At 46.9% G+C, this 22,985-nt stretch overlaps 1 protein-coding gene across 1 annotated transcript in view; it reads left to right on the top strand.

Annotated features, from left to right (window-relative positions):
• Positions 1 to 22,985, top strand: part of LOC138453779 (PHD finger protein 7-like) — a 1,510,505-nt gene that overhangs the window by 259,572 nt on the left and 1,227,948 nt on the right. Inside the window, exon 4 of the mRNA XM_069606924.1 lies at positions 21,526 to 21,599. Coding sequence (XP_069463025.1) covers positions 21,526 to 21,599 — 74 coding nt within the window. The remainder of the gene's footprint in view (positions 1 to 21,525; positions 21,600 to 22,985) is intronic.

Genomic DNA, 22,985 nt, shown 5'->3' with positions numbered 1-22,985 from the left:
GACCCAGGAGGCCTACAGGGGCCGCAGCAAGCCCGGAGGAGGTCGCCGTCGTCACCAAGGTTCCCAAGGCGGCTCCTCCACGGCAAAGCAGGACTGAACCGGCCGTGACGTCGGGCCCCGACCCGTGCAACCCTGGTGGGAGGCCGGCTGGGGAACTTAGTCGGCGCATGGAAGACCATCTCCACCGACCCGTGGGTGCTGGATGCTCTGGCCCACGGACACACTCTGGAATTCCTACAGAAGTGTCCGCATATACCACCCGTGGCCAGGCAGGAAAACCACGTGCCCCAGCTTCTGCTGGAGGTGCGGGCCATGCTGAAAAAGGGCACGATCGAACTCGTTCCAAAGAAGCTCCGGAGTGTACTCTCGGTACTTCCTTGTCAGGAAGAAGACGGGCGGTTGGCGGCCCATCTTGGACCTCCGCCGCTTGAACAAGTACATCAGGTCCCAGAAGTTTCGGATGGTCACCCTTCAGCACGTGCTGGGACAGCTGGAAGAAGGGGACTTCCTGTCGACGCTGGACTTGGAAGATGCTTACTTTCACATCCCCATCCACAAGGGGCACCGCAAGTTCCTGCGCTTCGTGGTTCAAGGGCAGCACTATCAGTTCAAGGCCCTTCCCTTCAGTTTAAAGTCGGCGCCAAGGGTGTTCACCAAGTGCCTGGCGCCAGTGGCGGCGCAGCTGCGTCTCTAGGGATCCACGTTTACCCCTACCTGGATGACTGGCTCATCCGAGCGAAATCGAGGGAGATTGCCATCACGCACATGGCGGAAACCGTCCGGTTGCTGATGGAACTGGGGTTCTTGGTGAACTATGCAAAGTCTTGCTTGGTGCCATCACAAGACGCACTGTTCCTGGGGTCCCGACTCAACACAGTGTCGTGCCTGGCATCTCTGTCGGAGGAGAGGATGGCGGCCATCCTGGGCAAGGTACAACGGCTGTTGACCCTGAAGATCGCAAGGGTGAGGTCCATCAAATCCCTTCTCGGCATGATGTCGTCATGCATATACCTGGTTCGGCTGTGCAGGCTGCGGATGCGGCCACTGCAAGAGTACCTCGACGCACGGTGGATGAGCTTCGAGGACAAGATTGCTCTCGACGAGACGTTCTGTCGAACGAATCAGTGGTGGGGTGTCTGGGCACATCTGGCGGCGGGCACAGACTTCCAGACCCCACTTCATCAGGTGACGGTTACCACGGATGCCTCCCTGGAAGGATGGGGCGTGCACATCGGAGATCTCCGTGCAAGAGGCCTGTGGCGACCGGAGGAGAAGACATTGCATATCAATATTCTGGAGCTGCAGGCAGTGTTTTGGGCCCACAAGTCTTTCCTTCCGTCCCTCAAGGGCAAGGTGGTATGGGTCTTCACGGACAACACCACCACGATGTTCTACATCCGGAAGCAGGGGGCACCAGATCCCCAGCACTCTCCATAGAGGCACATGAACTATGACACTGGACCGTGTCCCAGGGGATTTTCCTTGTCCCGTTTCATCTGGCAGGAGTGAAGAACATCATCGCTGACTCCCTCAGCAGGGAGCTGCGTTCGTGCCACGAGTGGGAGCTTCGGCAGGATCAAGTGGATCTTCTGTACCGACGATGGGGCAAGCCCTGCCTCGATCTGTTTGCGACGGCGACAAACACCAAGTGCCGGAGGTTCGCCAGCAGGTTTCTCCAGCCGCAGAGCATGGGGGATGCGTTCTCATTCCCATGGGACGACCTGTTTCTCTATGCGTTCCTGCCGTTGCCGTTGCTTCTATGACTCATCAATCAACTCAGACGGTCCCGGTGCAGGATGATCCTCGTCGCACTGGTGTGGCCGAGACAGATATGGTACCCGGACCTTCTGGACTTGTCAGCCTCCCCTCCAGTCAAGCTTCCGGTGGTCACAGATCTTCTCGCCAGAGAAGGAGGAGCGATCCTACATCAGGACCCAGGGTCGCTGAACTTGCAGGCCTGGCTCCTGCAGTGCTAGATTTAGTAGGATATGAGATCCCGGCGGACTGCAAGGAGGTGCTTGCCAAGGCCAGGTCTTCGTCTACACTGAAGTGCTATGGACATAAGTGGAGGAGGTTCACCGTCTGGTGCTGTGCACAGAAGTTTAACCCTGTACGGATTACGGCGCCTCAGGTGCTGCCGTATTTGCTGTCGCTGGCCAAAGCAGGACTGCTGCACGCTTCCATCAAGATTCATCTGGCGGCTATCTCACGATACACCAGAACTCCGGGGCGGTTATCGCTGTGGCCGCACCACTTGGTCAAGGAGTTCATGAAAGGACTTTTCTGCGCGTTCCCGTTGGTGAAGGCCGTGGCATGGGAGCTCAATGTGGTGTTGACTAGGCTCATGGGTCCTCTATTTGAGCCTATGCATTCGGCACCACTGAAATTATTATCGTGGAAGACAGCGTTTCTTGTGGCCATCACCTCCGCACGACGAGTGGGAGAGATCCAGGCCCTCTCATGTAAACCTCTGTACTTGACATTTCACGAAATGAGGGTGGTGCTGCGGACGCACCCTCCCTTCATGCCCAAGGTGCCGCTGGACTTCCATCTAAATGAGCCCTTGGTTTTACCGGTTTTCTTTCCGACGCCTTCGTCGCCGGCTGAGAGGACTTTACACTTGCTAGATGTGGCTAGAGCGCTGAAGTTCTACATGGACCCCACATAGAGTTTTCAGAAGACATCACATCTGTTTGTGAAATTTGGCCCTGTGAACCAAGGGAAGGCCATCTCCAAGGCTTCCATTTCCAGGTGGCTCTCCGGCTGCATCACCCATTGTCACCGTTTGGCAAACCGACTGTTGCCTGGCCGTCCGAGAGCCCATTCGACCAGAGCGTTCGCTGCAACTACGGCATGCCTGTCTGGTGTGCCCCTGCTGGACATCTGCAGGGCTGCTACATGGAGGTTGACGCACACCTTCACGAGATTCTACTGAATCGACTGGGATTCCAGGGAGGAGTCCAGAGTCGGCCAAGGAGTGCTGCGCAACCTGTTCGCTTGAAGGTGAGCCTGGTGAGGAGGTAAGAGATGCTTAATGTTGAGATGTTGTTGTGGTTGTGCATGTGTGTACTGCTATGTATTCTTTATTCATGAGCATGTGAATCCATGCCAGACCCCATGCTGGAGAAGGAACAAGTTACTTACCTGTAACTGTTGTTGTCCAGTATGGGCCTGGCATGAATTCACATGCGAACCCTCCCGCCTACCCCTCTGCGGTTCTTCTCTTGGTACTACTGCCACTTTACTTGCTACCAAATCTGAAGATGGCTGCCAGAGGAGGGGCTTAGGTAGAGGTCAGTCATTGGCTGGGGGCAGTATGACCCAGAGACCAGTGATTGGTTGTTAGGAGAAAGACAGTTCAGAAACGAAACTGAAACTGATTTTTTCTTTACCAAGGATTCTCAGCCTGACGACGGGAAATATTCATGAGCATGTGAATCCATGCCAGACCCATGCTGGAGAACAACAGTTACAGGTAAGTAACTTGTTCCTTTCTCTAGTCGAGACCTGCTATCAAACCAAGTTCTCAATTTACCAGTATTTGATTTAATTACTTTAGACATTGGGCCTCATTACGAGGAGGGCAGTAAGGGGTTGACAGCGCCGGTAAAGGTGCCAGACCCGTTAACCCCTTACCGCCCCAATACGAGGTCCGCTCGCGGGACCCGCTCAGGACGCCTGGTTTCACCAGACATCCTTAGCGGGTCCTGCGAGCGGCCCAGCATGCTAACAAGGGGCCCGTCATTAACGGGCCCGTTGTTAGCATGCTCCCCATTCCCATTGAGCCCTATGGGGGCTCAATGGGAATGGGGATGGACCTGGTCCGGGTTCCCTGAATGGGGAAATACCGGGCCCTCCAAGGTCGGAATGGGCCGGTATTTCCCCATTCAGGGAACCCTTGGTCTATAGATGGCCAAACAATTATCAGTCTATTTCTCTTGGTGGACAGAACCCTTTATGAAAGCAGTACATTTATGTAAAGATGAAGTTACAATCAATATTTTGCACAATTTCAACTGTATTATTCATTAGGCACCTGATCTAAATATATTCTTAGAGAGGTCAGTATGTGTAATAAATGTGGCCATATGAAAGGAGATTTTCATTCTGTCATTTATTATAGTGCCTTTCACCATAAATACTGTCCCAACGAGCTACTGAAGGGACCATAGTCCAAGAATTTGGGAGGTGCTTTTATGCATGTGTGAATTTCAGCCATTAAAGTTATGCAAGGGTGGCCAAGACCCTGTTAGTCCCCCATGTCTAAATGGAGTGTGTATGGGCGCAGCAGAGGGATACTATGGACTAAAAGAGGTTTGGGGCATTGTGTTTAAGGAGATAGAGATTTATGTGGGAAGCTACAGTTCGAATTTTAATCATTAAAAGTAGCTTCATTCTTATGGCAGAGGTGATGTGCAATAGTGTTTTGCTATATGTGATTGCAGGGTGTTCGGAGTGAGGCTGTGCCTTCTGCTAAATTGCGAAGATGCCAGTGTGCCCAGGACCCGTCTCTTACCATGCCAGTGTTACTGAATCCCCAGGCTGCTGCACGTATCCCAGTAGTGCTGCTGTCCCTTACCTGGATTCGGGTGGCCCTGAAAGTAGAAAGTGGCCAGGACGAAGGACCCCAGACATGTGACCAGCACCATGTGGGAGAAGAGATATATGAATGTCAAATGTAGGAGAAGAGATATATGAATGTCAAATGTCTGAATACTGAGAATCTATCTCTAATACAAATCTTTTACTTTTTCCCAAACACGAAAACCTTTCATTGATACACATATATTTGTGAATCATTGATGCACAGTGAAATTTAATGAAGTATAGGTGACCTGGAAGGAGACTGCGCCAGCAGCCTGCGGCGTGGCCTCCTTAAATACGGGAGCAACAAAAAGACTAGACCGCTCACCGACCGACCATATGGACCTAATAGCGCCTCCATCTTGCCCATATCTTCCACGGTCTCCGCGGTGTGACAGTATGCCCTCTCCTTATCCCTTCTCCCCCAGGCTTCCCTGGGTGGAGGCGATGGAACAATCTGAGAAGGCGTGGAGCATGGATGTTATGTCTGGGTTCCCAAGAGCGTTCTGCTGTGGAGTAACCTTTCCAATGGATCAGGTATTGTACAGTGCCATGTCTGTAACGGGAATCCACCAGTCGCTCCACCTCATACTCGTCAGGGTCCGGGTCTTCGATCCTTAAAGAGGAGGGTTTACGATGACTCGTAGGATCGGGAACATAAGCCTTTAGGAGAGACGTATGGAATACAGGATGAATCCTCTTCATCTTAGGTGGTAATTGTAATCGAAAGGCCACAGGATTTACTTGGGACAAAATGGGGAATGGACCTATGAAGCGGGCCGAGAATTTCCCTGGGTGAACCCATCGTGGGAGAAATTTGGTTGATAACCACACCTTGGTTCCTACGCCCCAGTTGGGGTTAGGGGAGCGCTTCTTATCCGCATACTTCTTGTAACGTACCCGGCTAGCCTCCAACTTCTGTACAGCCTCCTTTTGGATGGTACGGAGATCATGAAGATGACGATCCACCGAGGGCACGGTAGTAGAGGGACTCTCGAAAAGAGGTATATGTCTCGGGTGATACCCGTAGGTGAAAAAGAAGGGACTGATACCTGTAGCAGAATGTTGGGTGTTATTATATGTAAACTCTGCCAGTGCTAGATAGGACTGCCACTTATTCTGCTCTTGATTGCAGAAACAGCGTAGATACTGTTCAATGGTGGCATTGAGGCGTTCGGTCTGGCCGTTACTCTGGGGGTGGTAACCCGACGACAATGCCCTCTGAATCCCCAGAGAGTTGCATAAAGCTGACCAAAAACGGGAGGTAAATTGGGTACCCCTATCAGACACTATGGTCCGAGGCAAGCCATGTAGTCTCACAACGTCTCTCAGGAACACCTCGGCCGTCTCCGGGGCGGAAGGCAAGCCATGTAAGGGAGAGAAATGTGCCATCTTACTCAGGGAATCTATCGTCACCATAATTGCTGTGTAATTCCCTGAGGGGGGAAGATCTACTATGAAATCGGTAGAAACATGTATCCAAGGCTGGGATGGTAAAGGCTCTTGTTGGAGTAGACCCAAAGGACTATGAGTGGTATTCTTGTTGGCAGCACATACTGGACAACTCGTCACATATGTCTTAATGTCTTTTACCATAGTCGGCCACCAGAAATATCTAGAAGCCAAACCTAGGGTTGCCCTCTGTCCCTTGTGACCTGCAGACGGAAGGTCATGACACCAATATAGGGCTTGCGTTTGGAACTTCTTAGACGGTAGAAATAGAGCGCCTTGATGAAAGTATAAACCCCCCTTCCTCACCAAAAGCGGTTGATCCTTTGGAGATACCTCGGTATGGTTAGTGGCAAGTTCTACTTCTTGTAGGAAAGAGTTGACCAATCCCAGGATTCTCTTGCCAGCAAGTATCCCATCCTGGCCCTGTTTCTCTTCTTCTTGGTATTCCAGGCTCCGAGAAAGAGCGTCCGCTAAGGCGTTCTCCTTTCCAGGAAGATATGTGATCTCAAAGTCATATTGGGAAAAGAAATAAGCCCATCGAGCGTGTCTGGAATTGCGACACTCCATTTGCTGCAATATCTTCAGATTCCTATGGTCAGTACGAACCAGAAAGGGATGGGCAGCTCCCTGTAACAAATGTCTCCATTCGATACAAGCCTGTCGGATAGCCAATAACTCTCGTTCCAACACCGAGTAATTCCTTTCACTAGGTGTAAGGGTTCTAGAATAATAGGCCACCGGATGTTCCACTCCATCTTTGCCGGTTTGTAGAAGGGCAGCTCCAATAGCCCCTCCAGAGGCATCTGTTTCAACCACAAAGGGAAGAGACTGGTTAGGCTGTACCAGAATGGGGGCCGTAGTAAAGGCTTTCTTGAGTACCCGGAAGGCTTGGTCGGCATCCTTATCCCACTCAAATCTTTGGCCCTTTTTTAGAAGACGAGTGATGGGTAGGACTATGTCAGAGAAGTTTGGGATGAATCTCCTGTAGAAGTTAGAAAGACCCAAAAATCTCTGTATGTCCTTAGGACCTTTCGGAACAGACCACCTAAGGACTGCCCTTACCTTCTCAGGATCCATCTGTACCCCTTCCTTGGAGACGATAAAACCCAAGTATGACACTGAGGCAGCCTCGAAAATGCACTTTTCTGGCTTGACCAGAAGCTGATTATCCCTTAATCTTTGGAGGACTAAGGAGACATGTCTTCGGTGTTCCGAGAGGGAGGAGGAGAAGACCAGAATATCATCTAAATAGACTACTACTGAGGCATACAGCAAGTCAGAGAAGATCTTATCAACGAAGCGCTGGAAGACTGCCGGGGCGTTGACCAGACCAAAGGGCATGACTCTGTATTCAAAGTGTCCCAAAGGAGTTCGAAAGGCCGTCTTCCACTCATCCCCTTTCTTTATTCTCAGCAGATGGTAGGCTCCCCGAAGGTCTAATTTGGTGAATATGGAGGCTCCTTCTACCGCTTCGAGTACCTCCTTTATGAGAGGCATAGGGTACCTGTCCCGAATCGTCAAGCTGTTCAAGCCCCGGTAATCGATGCACGGCCTAAGCTCGATAGAACCCTTCTTTGGGATGAAGAACATCGACGCACCAGCGGGAGAGTGAGATTCCTGGATCAGGCCGTTCTGCAGATTTGCATCCAGATACTCCTTCAATGCCCTTCTTTCTGGTAGGGACATCGGATACATGCGTCCAAAGGGTACAGAAGCTTCAGGTTTCAAATTGATAGCACAATCCTCTGCACGATGAGGGGGTAGAGTACGAGGTAGTTTGTCCTCAAAAATCTCGGCATACTGCTGATAGTAAGGAGGGATTGTTTGAACCACAGTCGAGGACGTTGGAATAGCAGCTCCCTTCCCTTTGCAAGGAGACGTCTGGGGAAGACATGAAGTGGAACAATATGAAGACTGAAAACCTATGGTATTAGTAGCCCAGTCTATCCTGGGATTATGCTTGCGCAACCAGGGTATACCCAGGATGACGGGAAAATGAGCAGCTCTGATAACATCAAAGGTGATTTGTTCCTGGTGTTGGAACAAAGACATAGTGGCTGGACAAGTCTCTTGAACGATGGGTCCTGAAGAGAGAGGAACACCGTCTACACCCTCTACCGGTAAAGGACAATCCTTCTGAATCAGGGGAATGGCTTGTTCTTGGACCCACTGAATATCTATGAAATTTCCAGCTGCACCGCAATCCAGCATAGCCAAGGTTTCAAATGGCGCAAGAGATCCAAAAGTAAGATGGACAGTAAACACCATGAGTCTATGGTCCTCCTTCGGTTTATCCAGCTGCCTGGAATTGCAGGGATTAATCGATTCCACCCGGTACCTTTCCCTGCTTAAGACCGGGGAGAAGCGTTTCCCGACCGTCTCGGGGGAACTTCGGGACAACTCCGAAGCAGATGCTTAGAAGATCCGCAGTACATGCAGAGACCCTGTTCTCTGCGTCTCTTTCGTTCCTCAGGAGTCAACGGACCCCTAGTTGATCCTATTTGCATAGGTTCCTCTGGCTGCGAGCGAGTAGAAGGGTTCGAGGCGGGTACTCCGATGGTTTGATGTGGTCTGAACCTCCTCCTTTCTAATCTTCGCTCTTGTAATCTGTATTCCAATTGCAGGGACAGTGTGACCAACTCCGGGAAAGAGGCAGGACGTGCCATCCGGGCTAGTTCGTCTTTAATTTCATCATGTAATCCTCGTCGGAAGAGGGTCTGCTGGGCAGAATCTGGCCACCCTGCCTCAGTTGCCAACTTCATAAATGCCGAGGCGTATGTCTGTATACCTTGATTCCCCTGACGGAGATCCAGAAGGGCTTCATATGAGGAATATTGAACCTCTGGTCGTTCAAATCTGTTCCGCATCAATTGAAGGAACTGTGCGTAATCATTAACCGCAGGACTAGCTTGCGCTATCAAAGGAGTAGCCCACGCCAGAGCATTGCCCACTAGGTTGGAGACCAAAAACCCGACCTTGGCCCTGTCAAGTTCATAGGCCTTAGGTCGAAAGGTAAAATAAATCATACAGGCATCCAAAAATTCTTTCAGGAGTTGTGGACTGCCATCATACTTCCCGAAGGAAAATGTCAGGGGAGGCAGGTCGCCTCGAAAATCCTCTCGAGTTGTTACCTGCTGCCGTAAGTTGATGTTCTCTGTTCGAAGGTTCTGAACCTCCGCCTGGAGACCCTGAATCGCTGTCACCATCTCCTGGTATTGTTCCAACGAGGCCATCGTACTTGTTGGGCGTTGCAATCTGTCATAACCACTTCCCACAGTTTCTTTACCTGGAGTCTCCTCACCTCGGTCTTCACTCTGACTGGCGGCTTTCTGTCTTCTCCTCCGTTCTTTCTGGGTCTTTTCCTCTTCCGTGTCCTTCTTAAGGAGTCCTTTACCCTTCTTGCGTTCGAAGAGATAGGGACGGTCTCCTCCGGAGGCCACCTTGACCGTTAGTAGAATAAACCGTTAGGTGAACCCTGGGGAGTCCGCCCCTTCCAATCCAGGGAAAAAGCCAATAAGGCAGAAAAAACCCTGTGAGGCTGCTGGCGGGGACAGGTAGAATGCCTAGCGGATCCAGATGTTATACGAGTCTTGAGACAAATGTCCAATGGATGACTCCAGATATGACCGGAAACAGATCCTTGAATCCTTGGTGGGAATGAGGTGGTGGAGTGAAGAACAACGAAGGAATACTGAAGCATCCAACAGAGGCTCCGCAGGCTGCTGGCTAAGTAGGTTAGGAAGAGAGAAAGAGTGAGAGAGTACACCTGAGGAATGGAGAGTGACACAGAGTACGAGGGAGAGAGAGAATGCGAGAGAGTATGACTGAAAGAGTAAGTGACTATGAGAGTGCGCGAATGCGAGGTAAGGTGAATGCGAGAGAGTATGGCTGAAAGAGTAAGTGACTATGAGAGTGCGCGAATGCGAGGTAAGGTGAATGCGAGAGAGTATGGCTGAAAGAGTAAATGACTATGAGAGTGCGCGAATGCGCGGTAGAACGAATGCGAGAGTACGCGAAAGATATAAGGGGTGAAAGTGAAGGATGGAAAGATCGAATGAAAAGGGGAATGCTAGAGAGACTGGCCGTCGCCTGGCGAGAGGGCGACGGGCCGCTGAGAGTATCCAATGCAAGAGAGAACGGCCGTCGCCTGACGAGAGGGCGAAGGGCCGCTGAGAGTATCCAATGCAAGAGAGAACGGCCGTCGCCTGACGAGAGGGCGAAGGGCCGCTGAGAGTATCCAAGAAAACAAAAGAGGAGTTCGGAAGGTCAGAGCTTCAGTATGAACACTTGAAAAGTAGCATAGCGAGTTGCAACGCAACTCGCAGAGGGGGCGTGGCCTCCTTAAATACGGGAGCAACAAAAAGACTAGACCGCTCACCGACCGACCATATGGACCTAATAGCGCCTCCATCTTGCCCATATCTTCCACGGTCTCCGCGGTGTGACAATGTATCCAAAAAATAAAGTAACGGTTTGAGTATTGAAGTTAGATCAGCATAGAAAAATAAACATTTTTAGGTGAGACGCATACACACAAAAGTACATAGATGTAAAAATAATAAAAATAAAAAGCCAGACAATAAATGGATGGGGAAAAAGGGTAGGAGAGAAGGGGTGAGATTCAAAGAAAGATAAGTACATAATCTCCATTAGTTATTGTACACAATAAATTGATAAATTATGCAATTTGTAATGGTCATTGTATGTCTCAGAAAAAAAAGGTAGAAACATGTTACCTTATGGTCATGTAAGAGGCCCCTGTCACATAATGTGAAAGATGAGCTTCCATATGTCATTGGGATAAATCCCTGAAAAAGCAAAAATAAATTTTTTTTTGTAATATAATGAATAAACTCTTATCTTACCCTAATAAAGCTCAAAAAATGAAATATGCACTGGGTATTGGGTTACCAAATAGCGTGTGTTCTTGAATATTGAGGATTAATAGTTGAAAACAAAATTACACGTGAAAAAATTTTTCACGTGAAAAAATTAGCTTCGCACTCCTAATAACTGATGGTACGCTTTCGCGTGTGAAAATATACGTGGATAGACGTATTTCACGTCTGAGTACTTGCAAAGTAATCCCGCGTGAGAAAATACGATACAATGACAGGATCCTAGTGCCTTAAAAAATTAACCGCGTGAGAATGTCAACCCGTGAAATTGTAATGCTGGCTTGCCTCGTATACTGAACTCGAAGCGCACAAACGCGTGCGCGATAATCCATGTTGAAGCGTAAAAGTACATCTATACAGTTATAATACGCACATTCGCGTGCGCGTGAAAAAATGTGCTCTTATCTCATCTGACCGCGTGAAATTTTGATCGCGTGAAATCGTAATTATGGATAGAGACGTATTCTATACTGGATGCGCACAATCGCGTGCGCCTATTACATGATAAAGCGTTCGAGTAGTTTTATACAGGGTGAATATGCACAGTCGCGTGCGCGTGAAATTCCAGAATCTTAGCGTGAAAACGTGGTAATATGCACATGAAAAAACTGATTGTTTCAAGGGCAGCAATAATAAGACTATAAAAATCAAGCAATCTATAAACTGTAGGACAAAATATGTGGTTTATGCGATTGTATGTGTGTGCAAATTAATATACATTGGAAGCACCATCAGGGAACTCAGGACTAGAGTACGTGAACATTTTGCCAAAATTGGAAGCCAGGACCCTAGACTGCCTCTTGCCTGTCATTGGCAAGAGAAACATCAATTGGATAACAAAGCTGACATAAAGTTCATTGGCCTTCAAAAAGTTACCCTTGGAAGACGTGGAGGTGACAGAGAAAAGAGACTCAGACAAACTGAGGCGAAAATGATTTGCAAATTCAATTCAACAGTACTTGGACTTAATTCTGATAATGAAATGGTGTCCTTTTTATAGTTACAACTGTGTGGTAACTATAATGAAGAGTAACATTCTTACCAGTTTATGCACATTATTCCATATTATTGCCTTTCTTATTAAGACATTATTCCATTCATACACTTCCACATATGTTTTTTCTCTGCAATTCTGCCGTTTTTTGATAATAATATCAAAAGTTCATGACGTGCAGACTTTATCTGAATACATATTACTTCACAATTTGCCACTCAACATATACCTTTATGGCATTTTCACTCCATTACAATATGGCCACCAGTGAACATATGACTAAACATGAAGGAAGGACATTCTATGAGAATTGTTCCCTTAGTAACATATAAAACAACAGGGAGGACGCATAATGGCGCCCCCTTGAGACTTGTAGCAACTTTGCGATTGTACGCGCTTAATCTGAACAGCAGGTAAGAGAGCGTCTGAATTTTCACGCGTCCACATTCTCATGCGATGTTCGCGTACGCGAACGCGTGTGAATCGACTACCACGTTTTCACGCTAAGATTCTGGAATTTCACGCGCACGCGACTGTGCATATTCACCCTGTATAAAACTACTCGAACGCTTTATCATGTAATAGGCGCACGCGATTGTGCGCATCCAGTATAGAATACGTCTCTATCCATAATTACGATTTCACGCGATCAAAATTTCACGCGGTTAGATGAGATAAGAGCAAATTTTTTCACGCGCACGCGAATGTGCGTATTATAACTGTATAGATGTACTTTTACGCTTCAACATGGATTATCGCGCACGCGTTTGTGCGCTTCGAGTTCAGTATACGAGGCAAGCCAGCATTACAATTTCACGGGTTGACATTCTCACGCGGTTAATTTTTTAAGGCACTAGGATCCTGTCATTGTATCGTATTTTCTCACGCGGGATTACTTTGCAAGTACTCAGACGTGAAATACGTCTATCCACGTATATTTTCACACGCGAAAGCGTACCATCAGTTATTAGGAGTGCGAAGCTAATTTTTTCACGTGAAAAAATTTTTTCACGTGTAATTTTGTTTTCAACTATTAATCCTCAATATTCAAGAACACACGCTATTTGGTAACCCAATACCCAGTGCATATTTCATTTTTTGAGCTTTATTAGGGTAAGATAAGAGTTTATTCATTATATTACAAAAATTTTTTTATTTTTGCTTTTTCAGGGATTTATCCCAATGACATATGGAAGCTCATCTTTCACATTATGTGACAGGGGCCTCTTACATGACCATAAGGTAACATGTTTCTACCTTTTTTTTTCTGAGACATACAATGACCATTACAAATTGCATAATTTAAATGGAGATTATGTACTTATCTTTCTTTGAATCTCACCCCTTCTCTCCTACCCTTTTTCCCCATCCATTTATTGTCTGGCTTTTTATTTTTATTTTTATTATTTTTACATCTATGTACTTTTGTGTGTATGCGTCTCACCTAAAAATGTTTATTTTTCTATGCTGATCTAACTTCAATACTCAAACCGTTACTTTATTTTTTGGATACATGCACATATTTTTCTTTTGTGATTGTTTATGTGTTTATTTTCTTTTTATGACTCTATTATTATTAAGACTAATCAATAGCCCTGATTTGAAAAAGGTCCTTGGAGGACCGAAACACGTGTCATCAACGTTAAGGGCAATTTTTTCTGAAAAATAAATAATTAAAAATAAAAAATCAAAAAATAAGTCTTGTGTGCAAGAATCAGGCGCAGTCTCCTTCCAGGTCACCTATACTTCATACTATTCAGCAAGGGGTCTTGTACTTGGCTAAACCCCCGATTTGGTGAGACGCGACTCTAAGGACCTATTGGACTACTTACATTTACGACATTCAGTTTTTTTACCACTATCGGATGTCGCCAGTTTAGACCAAACCTTCCAAGCCAAGGGTTTTTTAAGAACAGTGAAATTTAAGCCTTTTTAAAGAAGGGATTGGGGGTCATTACGAGTCGGGCGGTAGGGGATACCAGGCACCAATTCCGAGGTCCCTTAACGGGAACCGCAAGGGACGTGTGGTCGGACCACACGTCCCTTATGGGTCCTGTTAGGGGACCAGGCCGCTAATTACGGGCCTGCTATTAGCAGGCCCATAAATAGCGCCTTCCCCATTCCTATTGAGCCCCATGGAGGTTCAAATGGAAATGGGGAATGGTTGGTGCAATGGGGATTTACCGGTCCCGCCACGGTCGTCCCCATTGCACCACACCGGACTCGGTCATGTTATTGGAGACAGTCATGGCGCAAATAGCACCATGACTACCTCCAATCTCGGAATGAGGCCCATAGTGTTCAATTTGATAATGTGACCCAAGTGGTTACCTTTCAGAAAGTGATTGAAAAAGTGAGTAGCTTGATAGAGGAAAATAGCATTGAATGCATAGTAAAACTTGGTCAAGCACTCTAATGGATGGAGACAAGCTTGGTGAACGATGGAAACAAAAAGCAACGTTTTTGATAGACAAGTTTTGCCATTGCTAAAGGCAGTACATGTAAATTAAATTTTAATAGAATGCACACATAAAAGAAAGCAATTTGAAAAATTCTAATCTCAATCATTTAAAAGGTATGTAGTTCCCTATGGTGCTCTGAAAAGATACATCAACAGGGGAAAATTTGAAAGGACACTATAATGATCCACATACTACTCAAACCCAAAATTGGTAATCTCAGATGGTAAAATTAAACAAGCATTGGCAATAACAATAGTTTTGGTGTTTACTGTTGTTCTTTGCATTATCAATTCATAGGCATCAGGGTGCAAAGAGGAGAGTGCAAAGTTTGAAAGGAGGATGTGATAACCGGTGAGGGGTGCAATCGAACGAGAAGGGAATCTCAGATACAGGACCTTTTTATAAATCCCCAAATGAGATACAGCTTGTATAGGAACTTGATCACACCTCCTCCCCCGTCAAGTCTCAGGCAGAGTTAGCAGCGTCTTTTAGCAACCGAGGGTCTTACACCCAGACTTTACTCACTCCTTAGTCCCCGCTTCTTGCTGATGACATGCTAAACTGTGTGCTCTATTATTAAAATAATGCTTATATAACGTCCCTTTATAAAGCACCCTTTGCGGGCGAGCTTGCAATCATATTCCGCATTATTGTTTCCTCCATTATTGAAGTACGCTAGTTGCGTGGTGTACCATATTGTTGCCAGAATATTAGGCATTACTAACCAATAGTATTCATCGACCTTGAAGGATAATGGCACTTATCTGCAGCGCCCATTGGTGCTACCACTTAACCATGCAGCTAGTGCCTAGAGGCACAGCTGGCACCTATCATGACTCTACTTGAACTACCACCCAGGTATGCTGCCTGCCATACCCATGACAAGAGTGCCCAGGGCACTTCCTCCTCTTACCACACCAGTGCTGAACAGGGGGTGCGTCCCGGTGCCCATACCAAGGGTGTATTGAAATTACCACTTCTTTTACCCATAACAGGGGAACTGTCTTTCTTGATCCCTACCAGGGGTATCAGAGGGGCTGCTTCCCTCAACCTATCTATGGCACCCAGAAGCACATCTTACCCTAACCCTTGCCAGGGGTGGCAATAAAAGTGCAGCCTCCCCTTATCTGCTACCCCGTTACATGTCGTTGCAGTGGTGCTGCAGAAGTTTCACTGTCCTTTCCATATCCAATGGAATGTAGAGATGTGGCACTGCTCATTACCCATGCTATCGGATGCCCAGAGTGTGCTGCTGGCCCTCTCTATGCCCAGTGCTCTTATAAATGTTACTGGGCAATAAGACATGGCTCTCCCTTGCACCCATGCCAGGGGTCTTTTCAAATGCACTGTTTTCAAATGCGCATGCCTATGTACACATGCTGTACAATCTATTTACAAAGCCCCTCTTTGATAAACTTTGATGCACTTGGGATCACATACACAAACTATGCTGATGATACCCAAGTGCTCCTTCTCACTCTCCAAGACACCTCTACCCTTCAACAAACTTACTCCACAATCCAAGCATGGATGGCCACCAATGGCTTATGCCTCAACGGCGATAAAACTGAAATCCTCATCCTCGGCCAAAAACCCACGCTTGCCAAATTGGGCCTGACTTATCAAAGCTTCTGCATAGACAACTGCGTCATCCCAGTCCTATCTTCAGTTAAAACGCTCGGAGTCCACATTGATGCGACACTATCTATGGATAAACAAGTTAGCGTCATTGTATCGCCTCCGCTCAGAGTACCAAACTGGTCAATGCAATAAAGCCGTTTCTAACAAAAGATAACTCCCTCTCCATTGCAAGAGCTACCATAGGAGCCAAATTGGACTATTGCAATTCCCTCTTAGCGGGCACATAAAAAAAAAATCTAACCAGACTCCAAACCACTCAAAACAAGCTCTCAGCATACCTAAAAGGGAACACATTTCTCAAGCAAGAAAAAACGCTCACTGGCTACCAGTTAAAGACCGAATCACTTTTAAGATTCTATCCACCGCACACAAATGCATCAACCTAACCGCACCCTCCTACTTATCGGACACACTAATCAGAACACAATCCACTAGACCCACTCGACTAGAGTACACCAACCAACTCACAGTACCACGAATTACAGGGCCAAGGCAGGAGGAATCGGATTCCCCTACCTGGCACCCAAGCTTTGGAACACCTTACCCACAGCTCTCGGAGCTGAAACTTCTCTTCATGCCTTTCGCAAAAAGCTAAAAACAACACTCTTCAATTAGCCACTAGTACACTGCAGGTACTTCACACAGCTGCCCACACACCTATTGCCCTAGCCCCAATGCTACCTCATGTTGTATGTATTTACGCAACTACTGTAACTGAGATATGAACAGATACTGTAACCAGCGCCATAATGCCCACGGGCTGCTGCGTGCTCCATGCTTGTATGTGTTCACATGACCTATGTAACTAAGACTTGTATATCTACTGTAACCAGCGCCACAATGCAACGGGCTACTGTGCGCTTAACAAATGTGAATAAATAAATATGACACATGCCAGGGTTGTCCATCCCCTAGGTGCTGCTGCCCGTATCTACATGTGACGTAGGTGCCAAGGGGCGCCGCTGTCCCTTGCCCATGCCAGAGGTACTCAGACTTATTTCTATCCCTTACCCATGCCAGTGTGCCCAGGTCCCGTCTCTTACCATGCCAGTGTTACTGAATCCCCAGGCTGCTGCACGTATCCCACTAGCGCTGCTGTCCCTTACCTGGATTCGGGTGGCTCTGGAAGTAGAAAGTGACCAGGACGAAGGACCCCAGACATGTGACCAGCACCATGACCTTGCTCCTCCTCATCCTATCCCCGCATCCCGCAGTCATCTGGGGAACCTGGGTCCCGGCGGCAGGCATGCAGAGGGGACTCATCACCCCTGGTTCCTTGCAAGGCTGAGCTCCCCTCTAACTTCCAGCAGCAGCAAGTGTACAGACTCACCCTTTACATAACCGCAGCAATGATCTAGTTATCATATTTGTCACATACATAGCTTCCAACCACTGGGCAGATCGACTTGTCCCCTTTACATTTACATTCACCTGCATTTAATGCTAGCGCCATGGGGGTTTCTTTTGATGCATAATGACGCGACATGCCTCTTATTTAGCAGAGAATGTACATACATACATACAAGGTGGAGGTATACTTTCTAAAGCGTAACTATTCACACAAAATGTCAAAGCGCGACACAATTCAGTTCCTATCTTATTCCCTTCATCTTTGTTCACCACTCCTTCGTGCACACTCCTCCTCGATCACAACTCGGAGCATGCAACTTTACTTTATTGATATTGATATTTTATTTCTATCGCGCTCGTGCACAAGTGGCTTTACTTTAATTGATTTATTTCTCGCGCAACCAAAAGGCCCGCAGGCATACAGGCGCCAAGGACTGGAGTCCTAAAACAGATGACAGATAGAGGACGGATAAGTCCAAAGAGATTCACAACCAGAGGCAACAGCTACCTATCCAAATAGATACGTTTTAAGTTTCTTCTTAAAAATGTCAATGGATTCACAGCTTTTAAGTTCCACAGTCAGGGCATTCCATTTTCTGGGTGCAACCCCGTATTTAAACTGGTGTGCTTTCTGCTACACAGATAGTGTAATCACATTCACTGTGAAAGCACCAGCTCCATGTGTCAACTAATTCCGTGCCGCAAAAAATAAAATTAAGATTTAATAAAATGGACACTCTGCTCTTCTGATACTGCCCATCCTCATGCCTCACTCTGACAAAGGGTCTGTGAACCTGACAACATTCATACCGGAGAACGGTGTGCACACTGGTTGTCTGTGTCCCGTCAGACCCCAAGCATGACAGTTGTCTGTCCAGGCTGTGTGCTGTTCACTGCCGCCATGCTGTATGTGTGCCTCGTGCGACCCTTAGTTGCAACTGGGCCTACCGATTGCACACTGTGCCCTCTGTTCCCCCGGAACTGCATTCGTTCTGAGCCCTTCACCTTGCTACTGGGCACCATGTGCGCTCTCACCAGAGCCCTCTACGGGCTTCAAAGATGCCTTCTTCTGCTCTCCCTCTGGGTGGTGGCTGAAAATTGGCGCACTACCTCTGCACAGGCGTGCCCACGCTCTTCTGCGCCAAAACGGTCTGCATCCCTGATGCCGCCCGCGGGCCATCAAACTTTGGATGGATGGTCACCACAACACTGTTGCAGGAAAAGAGGAAAAACATTGTTATTGCCAGCCGCTCCAATGTGACTGAAATTTCCCTTTCTCTCCTTAAAATAGCTGAGGCGAGCCTCCTGAGCTAGCACCTCTATGGCAGCTCCGCGAGTGGTCCCCAGCCAGCTGTGTCTTCAATCATCATTCTGTGTACAGGAAGCAGCAGCACTCCTCTCACTGGCTGCTGCGGGACTAGGCTCCCCCTCACTGCACTTTCTGGTTCACTCCTCTGCTCTGCTTCTTTTTCTTCTGCATTCTCTCACAATCACAAAAAACAACGTTTGAAAACGTCAGCTAGAAAACAGATCACTCTGCAGCGGACTTTAAACATAGTCCGACCAGAGTTTAAGTGACAAAAAACATTTATGCATACAAATGAAAATAATAACGGCCATATAGTTAAGTGCAGGCATTTTGCTCCTACTTCGGTGCTTGCACTGCTTCCACAACAACAGCAGCAGTCCGCCAGGCGTGAGCGTGAGGATGTCGGCCCAAATGGTGCTTTGGCAATTTCATCGCCACGGACTGCAAGTTGCCATGGCAACACCATACACTCCTCCTGACAACCCCTTTCTCCTTTTTTAAATACATTTTCATTAAAATGTTTTAGCGATTAGGTGGCTTACGCCACCAAAACGGCCAGAACCAAAAAAAGAAAAAGGTGCCTTTGCATAATACCCAGGTCTTAAAAACAAGACACAAAAATGCTGGGAATGCACTGCTCATACAAAGGCAGGATGTTGGGGAGTGTCTGGCCTGACCAAAAGCTAATGATCAACGTTGATGCCCAGTTGAGTAGGCATATATGTACACCTAGCGTAAACAATGGAAACAATGACCTTGCAGGTGCGATGTTACTATGGAAGGGTTTTGATCGCCTTGTCGATACACAGCTTGGATGCTTGACAGAGTGGGGTGTACCTCAGGTAAAAGGCAATGTGGACAATTCAGAGAGCGATTGCCTACAAAATTATGGTGGCTGGTACGTTTCTTTTCTTTAGTGCATGTCTCATTTTATAGGGATCGAAATTGCGTTCAGCTAATTATCTCCTGCGTGTAGCCTTGAAGAGCCTAGTTATCTTACCAACAGAAACAATGTTTTGACTCCCAAGGGCAACTGATGCCATATAAACATACCCACCTGACACTAACTCTGTGTGTTTCTAATTTGTACAAAAGGAGCATTAATACATAAAGCATATTGGGTCAGGATGGGCTGATTCACAGAGGTAGGAAGTTGTTTGTGGAATTTAAGCAATGCACATGTTAGGCACAACTGGATATGATATTCACAAACTGGCCTCATTACGAGTGTGCCAGTCCGATAACAAGGGTGCCGGTAAGCCTACCGGTACCTTTGTTACCAGACTAGCACACTATGAGTCTGCCTGCGAGATTCACTGTGGCCAGCAGGTCTGCCCTGCCGGGCACAGCGACCACGGTAAGCACACCGTAATGGAGACACCGGCACCATTATTTACTTTGCCGGTGGGCCCGTATTCCCCATTCCCATTTGAGTCCAGACTCAAATGGGAATGGGGATTTTCTGGCGCCTGACTTCCCGGACCAGCGGGGTTAGAATCCCTGCTTTTACCGGAAAGCCAGGCGCTGCAAAAATGTGCAAGTCCGGCGGCAGCCTGCCGGCATTGCTACCGCCAGACTTGTATGTTACTTGTGTATATTGTAACAATTGCCCATATTTACATAGAACAATTCACATCAGACTGAAATGTGTGGGTGTGAGCATGTGTGCCTACTGCATGTTATATTATGCAATTCATACATGTAAACAATTAATTTAAAAGTTCTTGAATTCCTTTTTCTTTCTGGCTGGTGATAACTTTCCCATGAATGTGAACACTTAAAATGATGTACGTTTGTTAGCAATTTGTGCGCTTCCCACACTTTCTATACGCCTTGATTACTCCACTGTAGAGTTCTTGTAAAGCACGGCTTTGGAAAAGCATTTGTAACGTTTGTAAACATCAATGTAAGTTACATGCTTGTTTGTCAGCAGTGGAATTACCCTTTTCAATTGCAACCCTGACACACCCATTGGAAAGCCTGCTGTTACACATACATTATGCATTCATAACTTTCACTTAGGCTTTAGAGATTCAGCTTTTGTGAACCTGGGTTAATTTATGCATTCTTAGAAAGACACAATTTTAGCTTAAAGGTTGAAATGCTAGTTCCTTACGGCTTGGCTTGTAGAGGGACTAGGCATGTAGATCACTAAACAATAGCCCTTCATTGGAGACTGGCCTACTGTAGTACCTGCTCAAGAAACACAATCCCAATGAGGTGTGCCTCATCTGGATAGCCACAAATATCTGAAATATAGGAACGATTCTACCGCCACACCCGAGAAGTCTCTGAGCACTGACCCCACTCTCCCCTCCCACTAGTACTCCTCCCTCCCTTTTGCTCACTGCTAAAATCTTTTAACGTTTCAGCAAATTATTCCTCATCAGATGACCCAGAGGGTAAGTCTCCTACCCTGTTGATTACTCCCTCAACCCGCCCCAACATATCCTCTGCACCCCTGCTCTGAACACAGTACAATCCATACAATCCATACCGGCACACAGCCACAGATAAAGGGTATTTCCAACCTACACTCACCAACACCACAGGTTTTCTGCACCTACCGTTCCTACTATCCCAATAACACCCCACACCCCCCTCTTTCTTTTACAGAGCCATGAGCAGTGAGGCCATCTTAGCAGAAGGGCGCTACATTAGAGCACTTACCATACTTTACATTATAGAAACATTGTGTGTACTGAAATGAAAAAAACGTATGAAGAGAGCACATGCATGTTTTGGAGAGAGAGAAGACGGATTGACACATATTTCTATCTAATACATGTGTATTTAGATAGCTACAGCAATTTAAATTTTCTCTTTTTTTTAAAGACGCAGCAGAGCACGATTAAAGAAGAAACCAATCCATAAGAACTACACAGATGTACAGCACAAAACCAATCCAGGTATGAATGAGGAGTTTCATATAGTTAGCTGACTACTGTGCTTGTCACAAATATTGCACATAGTTTATATATTTCTGATGCTTGTTAATCTGCTTAGAATCACATGCTGTGCATAGTCCGACATCCAGTGGTCACCGCGGAGTATTGCATTTTGTTTTTCGTAGTCGAAAAGGGGACGTCGACAAGGCGTGTCTGTAACACTATCCCTATAGTGACGTGCAGTGTACCCACAATCCCTCACGCGTCGAGGTCCCTCTGTTTGTATTTCTTCTGCCCTGAGGGAGCCTTCTATACGTGAGTGAGTACAGAAAAGAGAGAGAGAGAGATGTAGAAAGATGTCTATTTTCCTTCCATCCGAGCAGGGAGGAAGGGTGGTCGCATGTGAATCTAAGCAGATACAACCATCAGAAATGCTTTTACGGTAAGTAATGCATTGTCTTCTGATGCTTGTTAATCTGCTTAGAATCACATGCTGTGCATAGACTAGCGAGCAGTACCCGGAGTTGGAGGTAGGTTGTGAGAAGGAACAGAAGAGAAAAGATGTCTTAATACTGCTTGTCCCACCTGGGAATCAGATCTAGAGTAAGCATCTAGACAGTAGTGTTTTGTAAAGGTGTGTACAGAACTCCAGGTTGCAGCTTTGCAAATGGACTCGAGGGGAACGTTTACAATGAATGCTATGGATGCCCCAGTGCCTCGAGTAGAGTGTGCTCTTGGCTTGAAGGGTAGTTCTCTCTTAGCAAGAGTGTAACAGAGAGTGATGCATTGAACAATCCATCTAGATATAGTGGACTTTGAGACTGCATCTCCTTCTCTTCCTGCTGCCACCGAGACAAAGAACTGATTAGTCTTTCTCAGTGGCCTGGTCCTTTCCATATAAAACATGACAGCTCTGCGCACATCGAGTGTATGTAGGCTCCTTTCTCCCAAATTGGAAGGGTTTTGAAAGAACGTTGGTAGTTCTATTGGCTGGTAGACATGGAATTTCGATATGAATTTCGGTGCAAACCTTGGGTGTGTGTGTAGAACCACCTTATCTTTGTGAACTGTTACGAAGGGGTCTAGAATAGAAAGAGCCTGTAGTTTACTTACTCTCCTAATGGAGGTGATAGCTATTAGGAAAGCAGTCTTAAGAGTGAGGTCTTTAAGAGTTGCCTTGTGCATGGGTTCAAAGGGTGAGCCCATGAGCCTGGTAAGTACCACATTAAGGTCCCAGCCTGGAGCTGGGTTTGCTATCGGAGGGTGTATTCTCTTTACCCCCTCCATGAAGGCTTTAATAACTGGGACTTTCCACCATGACACCTTAAGTTGAGAGGTGGTGTATGCAGAAAGTGCCACTAGATGGACTTTAATAGAATTGAACACTAGACCTGAGTCCAGTAAATG

This window comes from Ambystoma mexicanum, chromosome 4p (genome assembly GCF_040938575.1).
Source record: "Ambystoma mexicanum isolate Mex_15411 chromosome 4p, UKY_AmexF1_1, whole genome shotgun sequence".
NCBI classification, from domain to species: Eukaryota; Metazoa; Chordata; class Amphibia; order Caudata; family Ambystomatidae; genus Ambystoma; species Ambystoma mexicanum.
Note: the sequence above shows the minus strand (reverse complement) of the source record. Positions and strands in the feature narration are given on the sequence as shown.